The sequence below is a fragment of the Crinia signifera genome, chromosome 6, assembly GCF_055691185.1.
Source record: "Crinia signifera chromosome 6, ASM5569118v1, whole genome shotgun sequence".
Lineage (NCBI taxonomy): Eukaryota > Metazoa > Chordata > Amphibia > Anura > Myobatrachidae > Crinia > Crinia signifera.
In genome coordinates this window covers 249,765,992-249,775,247 of record NC_139222.1, presented here as the reverse complement: position 1 = coordinate 249,775,247, position 9,256 = coordinate 249,765,992, and the positions used below count along the sequence as shown (strand labels likewise).

General features: G+C 46.3%; 1 protein-coding gene across 1 annotated transcript in view; it reads right to left on the bottom strand.

Moving 5' to 3' along the window:
* ADGRA1 (adhesion G protein-coupled receptor A1) overlaps positions 1-6,017 on the bottom strand; it is a 570,817-nt gene extending 564,800 nt beyond the window's left edge. The window contains exon 1 of the mRNA XM_083149304.1: positions 5,583-6,017. Within this exon, the coding sequence (XP_083005430.1) occupies positions 5,583-5,818 (236 nt within the window). The 5' untranslated portion in view covers positions 5,819-6,017. The remainder of the gene's footprint in view (positions 1-5,582) is intronic.
* Positions 6,018-9,256: the final 3,239 nt, after the last annotated feature.

Below are 9,256 nucleotides of genomic sequence, written 5' to 3'. Positions count from 1 at the left end.
TGTGCTGTATACCATAGGCAGCGGCACTAATGAACATCGGAGGCAATGGAGCCAGTGCCCCCTTTAAGCCAGGCGCCCGGAGGCAGATGTCTCCATTGCCTCCGGGAGTTCCGCCACTGGTATGGGTCATAGGTTCGATAACACTACGATCAACATGCATTGTCGCACGTCGGCTTAAAAAAAAAAAGGGGAAGGCCCCATATTGACCTTTTGACTGTGGACCTAGCCCATGTCGACCCAATGCTTGAGTCCACTTAATGACCTGTCGACCTTGGCTCATGTCGACTGTCTGTGGTCGACCCAATGCATGTTGACATTAGTGCTGTCAACCTAACGACCATATACCGGCCTACACACGGGGTGATTTCAGGGCGTTTTATAAGCGACCTAACCAGATTGCTTTAAAAAATACCCCTAAATCTCTCTGTGTGCAGGGGCCATTGCAAAAGCGATGCGCGGGCCCGCGCGGCGCTATCTCCCCCGAGGATTATTATCCGGCATGCTGGATAAAGCTAGTAATATCACCCAGCAAGGACAGTGTTCTCACCGAAGAACACTGACCCTGACAGATAGAGCTAGCATTGCTCAGAGTCAGAGCGCTCAGCAATCTCCCCGTGTGGGCCATCACTGTGCTCGGAAGTACTGATCTGTACCTGTTTGTTCTGTAACTGACATCCCCAGAGTCAACACGTTCAACATACAGAAATCGACAAGTCCTCTGGTATGCCCAATTAGGTCCTTTGTAATGCCAGATCTATAAGAAACAAGAGTGACCTTATTAGATCTTCAGATCTTGCCTATATTACAGAGACTTGGCTAGACGAGAAGGCAGCTCCTACTTTGGAAGCTGCAGTTTCAACACATTACTCATTCACAACCTGATACAGAACCGCAGAGGAGGTGAAGTAAAAAAGCAATTAAGCTTAGGGTTCATCACATCTAGTCTAATACAATGCATTCTACCTTGGTATTTCAGCAAAACAATTGCCGATGGTACATAATGCAGCTGCCGGGCGATTAACCAACCAGCCCAATTCCAGCCATTCGCTACTCCCTTCACTGACTACCTGTAAGATGGTGAATGCTTTGGCGATTGGATTACTGACTTTCGAAGCCCTTCATGACCTGCGCCCAAGGTAATTGAATGAGCTTCTGATTCGTTACTGCCCCACTCAGTTACTGAGAGCTGTAGATGATGGACTATTAAAGTTACCTAGAATGGTTATGGTATAGATGTCTAGATTGATCCATGTTACGGTCGACCACCCTCAGTCGAACCCGACTATTTAGCCGCCTAAAGATTGTCGACCGCATCTAAATCGACAGTAACGGAAGTTAGATGCCAGTGTTAGAGCAACGGGAGCGTGGTCTAGAGTTTTGTCTGGTTGCTCTTGTTTACAGACACTTTTGCACAACCTTGGGATTGTCTAGTCCGAACCCCCAACTTCCAGAATATTCCAGACAGAAAACTGCTACTTCCACTCACATAAACTCCTACAAAAGCTATTTATATGGTCATAGTAATAAACAGGGCTATTTTTCAGTAGGCTCCAGCAGGAACTGAGGCCCTTATTCTAGTTCACTCTTTCTGACAAAATGTTTCTTAGATGGACAAAACCATGTGCACTGCAGGGGGGCAGATTTAAAATGTGCAGAGAGAATTAGATTTGGGTGAGTCATTTTGCTTCTGTGCAGGGTAAATACTGGCTGCTTTATTTTTACACTGCAATATATGTGCACATGGTTTTGTCCATCTAAGAAATATTTTGTCAGAAAGAGTGAACTAGAATAAGGGCCTCAGTTCCTGCTGGAGCCTGCTGAAAAATAGCCCTGGTAATAAAACAAAAACACATTTCTTGGCCATACAGTATATGCTCTCTATGACAGATATTTGTTAAAGGAAGAATTTTCTTGTCAGCATGGTTTGGTGCTTTCTGTAGTACTGCAGACACAAGAATAAGCCCTCACAGGAGAAATATTCCTGCCAGCTTTGGTAGAGAAAATGATACAGTGACCCAGACATATCCTTATGTGGTGTTTCTGAGAGACCGACACGGTTTGTTTGTTAAGGTTTCTACCCGTGCTGTATTTTTCATGATAGTCCTGTTTTCAGGCCTGGCGTAGCAATGCTGCCAGCACCCGTTGGTAACTGCCAGTGAGGCAGAGCTCAGCTTTGCCTCTGAGGTGCTCTCAGACTATGCAAGCAGCTTTAAAATGAGAGAGAAAGTCACAAGCAGGCAGAATGGGGCCTAGGCAGCAACACAGCCTTAGTCTATCGCCGCTTGGGTAAGCCATGACTTCAATAAAGGTATAATTTTAACTGCATGCTGGATGGAATGAGGGAAGGCAACAAACTCTTTCAGGAGCGCAAAAGACTCCCCACAAATTGAAGAATCTGTTACATACTGGGCTGCGGCAGGTCCCGGGGCTCAGTGTTCCGTGGATCAGGTTAGAACTCAGCATGGGGTCTGGTTGTTGCGGGCTCCGAGGCTTGTGGCACCACTGGTTGGGTCCGGGGTTCGGTATGCCACTGGGCCTCGGTGATCTCCAAAGCGATCCTCTGGAGGTGGAAGTGCTTGGCGGTTAGAACGCCAAAGAGGGGCAGCATCTGACTTCACCAGGTTTCCTGATAGGTGATTGGCTGCTTGTTTTGAATAAATGCCTGGCAAACCTTATCCCAGACGCTGGTTATAGCTTCTGCTACTGCATTGTGGCTTTGGTCTCCTGAGTCCAGTTGGTGTCCAGTCTGGCTGCCAGACCACCTTGCCTGAGTACCTGTGGTGTTAATCCACTGTGATTATCCAGATCCAGTCCAGAGAAACCCTTTTGACCAACGTTCCTGTCAGTTTCAGATGTCCCCAGTAGTGACAGTTACATATCATGTTCCTAATAGTGTCAGTTACACATCATGTACTCAGTAGAACCAATTACAGATGACCCCAGTAGTGGCAGTTACATATCATGTCCTCAGTAGTGCCAGTTACATATCATGTCCCCAGTAGTGCCAGTTACATATCATGAACTCAGTAGTGCCAGTTACAGATGTCCCCAGTAGAGCCAGTTACATACTGTATCATGTCCACAGTAGTGCCAGTTACATATCATGTCCCCAGTAGTGCCAGTTACATATCATGTCCTCAGTAGTGCCAGTTACATATCATATCCTCAGTAGTGCCAGTTACATATCATGTCCTCAGTAGTGCCAGTTACATATCATATCCCCAGTAGTGCCAGTTACATATCATGTCCTCAGTAGTGCCAGTTACATATCATGTCCTCAGTAGTGCCAGTTATATATCATGTCCCCAGTAGTGCCAGTTACATATTATGTACTCAGTAGTGCCAGTTACAGATGTCCCCAGTAGTGCCAGTTACATATCATGTCCACAGTAGTGGTAGTTACAGGTGTGCCCAGTAGAGGCAGTTACATATCATGTAATTTTGACCGTAAGTGGTTGTTGGTATTTTGACCATCGTGATTTTGATTGTAGGTAAATTGACCGCATCCCGGTTTAATACATATCCATCCCCCTCAGGGGGGACTCCCAACAGCCCCCCCCCCCCCCCTCTCGAGGGACACTGCCGGCCGCGGGAGGGACGTGGGAATGTCCCTAAAAACCGGGACATTCCCGAGGTAATCGGGACTGTTGGGAGGTATGCATGGTCTGGCTACAAAAACTAATGAGTTTAGTGACATCACGCGATGCACCAAACTGCATAACACACAATGCTGTGCCCTCCAATCTGCTCTTTTCCTATTAACTTGCTTAATGAATATTAATTATCTGTATTTTTTTGTAATAATAAATAAACACATTCAATTTGTAATGTAATAAAAATCCGCTGCTCAAAAGGGGCTTGTTGCCAGCCCGATGAATAGAACGGTCAACAAATGTTTTTCGTGGTTTTTCTTTTAAAACCGACACAATCCACGTGGGCATATAGGCCCTTATTCTACTCGGCTCGGTACGGCCCGCGTGCGGCCGTACCGCCGATGTTTTTGTTCTGCACATGCGCAGAGGTCATTCTGCGCATGTGCAGCCCCCTTCGCCGCAGACGGATTTCGTCCGCCGCAAAGGGGGCGTATAGGGGCGTGAGGGGCTTCAGCCCCTCATTACCCTATGTGTACGCCCCGCGTTTCATGGGCGTTCCCATGCAAACGCGGGGCGTATGCATGGTAATGAGGGCATGACGCCCTCATTACCATGACATGGGGGCGGAAAGCTGACGTCGCCGGATGTCAGCTTTCAGCCCCCTTTCAAGCTCCCACACGGACGATTGTCCGTGTGGTCTGAGCTTGCGGGAGCTGCCGCGGCGTGCGGGCCTGCCTTCGATGGTCGTCGACCATCGAAGGCAGGGGGCAGCTCCCACCATGGTGGAGGCGTAGCCTCCACCATTTTTGTGCGGATCGCCAGCCGTCCGTGTACGGACGGCCGTGGCGATCCGTCGGGTGGGCGGCCCTTGGTTTGTGCGGTCGGAGCCCCGTGTGCGGCTCTGACCGCACCAACCAGAATAAGGGCCATAGGGAGAAGGTAGTAGTGTGCCCAAAGCAACAGATGTCGACATAGACAACAAAAAAACGGGGGAAGGGGGAAAGAGGGCGACTAGTCACAACACCCCTGGTATTGGTGGGCATTGTATTAGATCAGTGCTCCAGCTAAATCCTACCTGGCCTTGATGATCTTGGGGTACCCTATGGCACGCACAATATAATGTGAAATCTGTCGTAAACGCATGGTGGGACATGTTGTTTCACAAAAACAATTGGGTCACAATTTGTTAAGTCTGCATTGACATATTACTATTTTTATGAAGTATTATTATCGTAGTACTGCCACTTCATGACTCAGGGCCAGATGTACTAAGCTTGAAAAGTGATAAAATGGAGAGTGATAAACAACTAGCCAATCAGCAACTACTTGCTATGTCACAGGCTGTGTTTGAAAAATGACAGGTAGGAGCTGATTGGTTGGAGGTTTTTCACTTTCCATTTTATCACTTTTCAAGGCTTAGTACTGTAGTACATCTCACCCTCAGTGCGCGGCCTTTTAAGAGAAAATAAACTCTGCAAAATAAATACTGTAGTTCATTGGCTTTTTAGGACTGCAGAATTAATCAGCTATAAAATAAATTGCTACAACGCTATGTGAGACAGTAAAAAAAAATAATTGTGTAAAATAAATTGTGTTGCGGCTTTTTAAGCTGCAGAATAAGCACTTACCCTCCTGTGTCAATGCCTATTACTCTATAGATGGTAAACATGCGAGCAGGGCCCTCTGACCTCCAAATCTGTTATTTGGAGTTGTTGTTTTATTAGTTGTTTCATTGATGTTCTAATCCCAATTGTACAGTACAACAGAATATGCTTTCTAAATATGCTGGTGCTATATAGAAGATGATGATTATAATAATATTAATAACAATACAATAATAATAATATTCAAAATAGTTGCATGGCTGTTTCAGACTGCAGAATAAATAAACTGCAGATTGCATTGCATGATACACAGAAGAACTGACACCTATGTGCATGTGATTACATACAGTACAGTAGGAGCTGCAGTGCTGTGCAGGGTACTCACAGGGTGACAGTGGTGTTAGGCAGCAGTGCAGGCTGTAGAGTTTCCACCAGCTCCCCTCCACTGCAGACCACTTTGACATGGATGACTTTCTGTCTCCCCAGCCCCTTGGATCGCTCCACATCGCATAGGCAGCTGTCAGTGATGAGGTCCGGGCAGTTCCTGCTGTCATGCAAACTGCCTGCAGGGGCTGATAACAGAGAGCAGCAGAGCATCAGCAGCAGCTGGGTGCAATCCATGTTAGGACATTTCCAGGCATCCAGTAGATGTGTTATCTGTCATCAAATAAGTGATCAGGAGGCACTCATGGCTGTATACAAGTTCTCTGACTAGACTGTAATGATGGTATCCCATACAATGGTGGCACCTTCCTGCAATCAGCTGCCAAGAGAGAAGTGGCATGTGAGGGAAAGTTTATCAGAAGTACAGTACACGGGGGAAAGTGTGTTTGGCTGTGTGTGCCTGTCAGCGGCTGCACACTCCTCCATGCCTCGTTCACCTCCTCCCTTCCCCATCACTTCTGTGGCCAGAGTCCCACCTACTTCTACAGCATTGCTTGGTAAGTGGCAGGATTCCGTTATATGGAGCTTATTATTATTACCCTGACCTGGGATTTGTGTAATTCCATCACACTAACCGTTTCTTATTTCTATTGACAGCTCTGGAACGCAGCAGAATTGTAATGAATGCCCCTGGAAAGTATAAGTGAACCTTGTGTGATACATTATAATGTATTTATGCAGCAAATCAATAGCATTTGGAGTCCTGTATTATTCGTATTTATGTATTTGGTGATGTGTTTCCACTACTATCTTCCATCTGGGTATATGAAGTACAGATTTATACTTATTTTAAAAGGGATCATTATATAGATGGGCATACATTAGCGCGACTTCTCCCCTTGAGCTGCCTGGGACCTTCGATCGCATGCGAGATATCGCATGTGGTCCTTTTGCAGGCGGTATATTGCATGCGATTCCAGCCAAGCCTGCCCGGCTCGGGAGCACCGGACCGCGCATTGCATTGCTGTCATTTACATGTAAGGTGGGCTCTTCCTGCGATTGATCGCCGCATTGGCAGGAAAAGAGTCCAAATTGCAGGTGAATTGCCTTTTGTGTGTGGGCGGCCTCTCTCTCTCTTCTCTCTCTTGGATTTATTTACTAAGATGGGAGTTCTATTGAAGATGGGATGTTGCCCATAGCAACCAATCAGAATCTACTTATTAAGCACCTTGTAGAAGATAATACATAGAATCTGATTGGTTGCCTATAGTAAGATACTACAGTATATTCAATAGAACTTTCATCTTAGTAAATAAACCCCTCAGTCCCTCTATATAGGCGTAGGCGGCCACTATAAATTTAGGGGTGTGGCTTCATGTGAAGGGGCGTGGTCACACATTAGTACCAATTCATATTAATTACACCACACAGTAGTGTCCGTTTTTTTTCACATTACTCCACACAATGCCACTTGTCCACATTCCTGGGAGCAGGATATTGGGCCTTATTCTGGTTGGTGCGGCCGGGCCGTACGCGTACGTCCCGGGGTTTTTAATGATCTGCGCATGCGTACATTCGCTAATGCGCAGGCGCGAACACTCCACAACTCTTACGGAGGGGTCTCTACGTGCGAAAAAACCTGTACGCGAGTGTACGGGCATTGGGGGCGGCATAGGGGCGTGATGAGGGGAGCGGCCGAAATAATGATGGAAAATGGGCGTAAATATGGGCGTACACGGGGGTGTGCACCAAAAATGAGCGGTGCTACTACCGCACGATCGACTAAAGCACCGTTCATTTCGGACACAAAACAGGCGGCCGCCAACCGCCATCTCAAACCAGCCCTACAGATACCGCATGCCAGCGTGCGCCTGGGTTAGCTAATTTACGCTGATTACTACCAAACACATACACCTGAATGTAATAACCAATGCTGCAGTCTATTAAGTCCAAACCATGATTTCACTACCTGCAAGCCACACACAGCACTCAAACACATTGGAAGCTTATCTTTCTATACTTCTCTACATTTAAAGGTTTGTTTAATTTAAGGTAAGAATCTTTTTAAGACCTGCTTATATATGCTAAGGTAGGTATTTGTTAAACAGTTAGACACATTCACTACGTGCTTTCATAGACTTTACACAGTAGCACACTCAATCTACACAAGTCGACATGTGTCAACGTGTTCACTCTAATACAAACATAGGTTTTGTATTTATGATACAATAACATAAACCACATCTAACATCTACAAAGGATGTTTCAGCAATGTTTTAAGCCCATGGCCACTATTTTGCACATTAATTAATTCAATCAATTAATTAATTTTCATAATTATAGTTGAAAGGCAAGATTTGCAGGTCCATATATGTGAAGGGTATGTCAGCGTACACGGACGTACGCTCACTCTCACGAGCGGTGACATAAGCTGACTTTTCTATTGAAAACAATAGGGACCCGTCCGTGCAAGCTGGCGTACGCTCAGATAGCCGCAAGAAGTCGGTGGGAAGACGGCCGAGAGACGTCCGTAAACGGTGGTGTACGCCAGTTGTCGGAGTGTAAGGGCTGGCCCGTCCGTGTACGTTGGCGTACGCTCAATTGTACGCCACTCCCCTTTGCCGATGTTTCTGGCCGTACGAATGCGGCTGAGTTGTGGGTGGACTTAACCCCAACGGCCGCGTACGGATAGCGTACGTTAATAGCGAACGTACGCACGTTTGGCCGCTACGATCAGAATAACCTCCATTGTGTGTGTCGATTATTGTGCAGGTCGGATACAGTGCGCATCAGACACAGTGTAGTTTGGTTACTGTGCAGGATATGGGGCCTTATTCTGATCGTAGCGGTCAAACGTGCGTACGTTCGCTATTAACGTACGCTATCCATACGCGGCCGTTGGGGTTAAGTCCACCCACAACTCAGCCGCATTCGTACGGCCAGAAACATCGGCAAAGGGGAGTGGCGTACAATTGAGCGTACGCCAACGTACACGGACGGGCCAGCCCTTACACTCCGACAACTGGCGTACAATTGAGCGTACAGCACCGTTTACGGACGTCTCTCGGCCGTCTTCCCACCGACTTCTTGCGGCTATCTGAGCGTACGCCAGCTTGCACGGACGGGTCCCTATTGTTTTCAATAGAAAAGTCAGCTTATGTCACCGCTCGTGAGAGTGAGCGTACGTCCGTGTACGCTGACATACCCTTCACATATATGGACCTGCAAATCTTGCCTTTCAACTATAATTATGAAAATTAATTAATTGATTGAATTAATTAATGTGCAAAATAGTGGCCATGGGCTTAAAACATTGCTGAAACATCCTTTGTAGGTGTTAGATGTGGTTTATGTTATTGTATCATAAATACAAAACCTATGTTTGTATTAGAGTGAACACGTTGACACATGTCGACTTGTGTAGATTGAGTGTGCTACTGTGTAAAGTCTATGAAAGCACGTAGTGAATGTGTCTAACTGTTTAACAAATACCTACCTTAGCATATACAGGTCGAGTATCCCGTATCCGAATATCCGTTATCCGAATTATTCCGAAATACGGACATTCCAGAAAGTGAAAAAAATTTTTTTTTTTGCTAAAAACTCACTGGGGACATTTGTAACAGCATCACTGGGGACATGATATGTAACTGGCACTATATATGTGCAAGACAA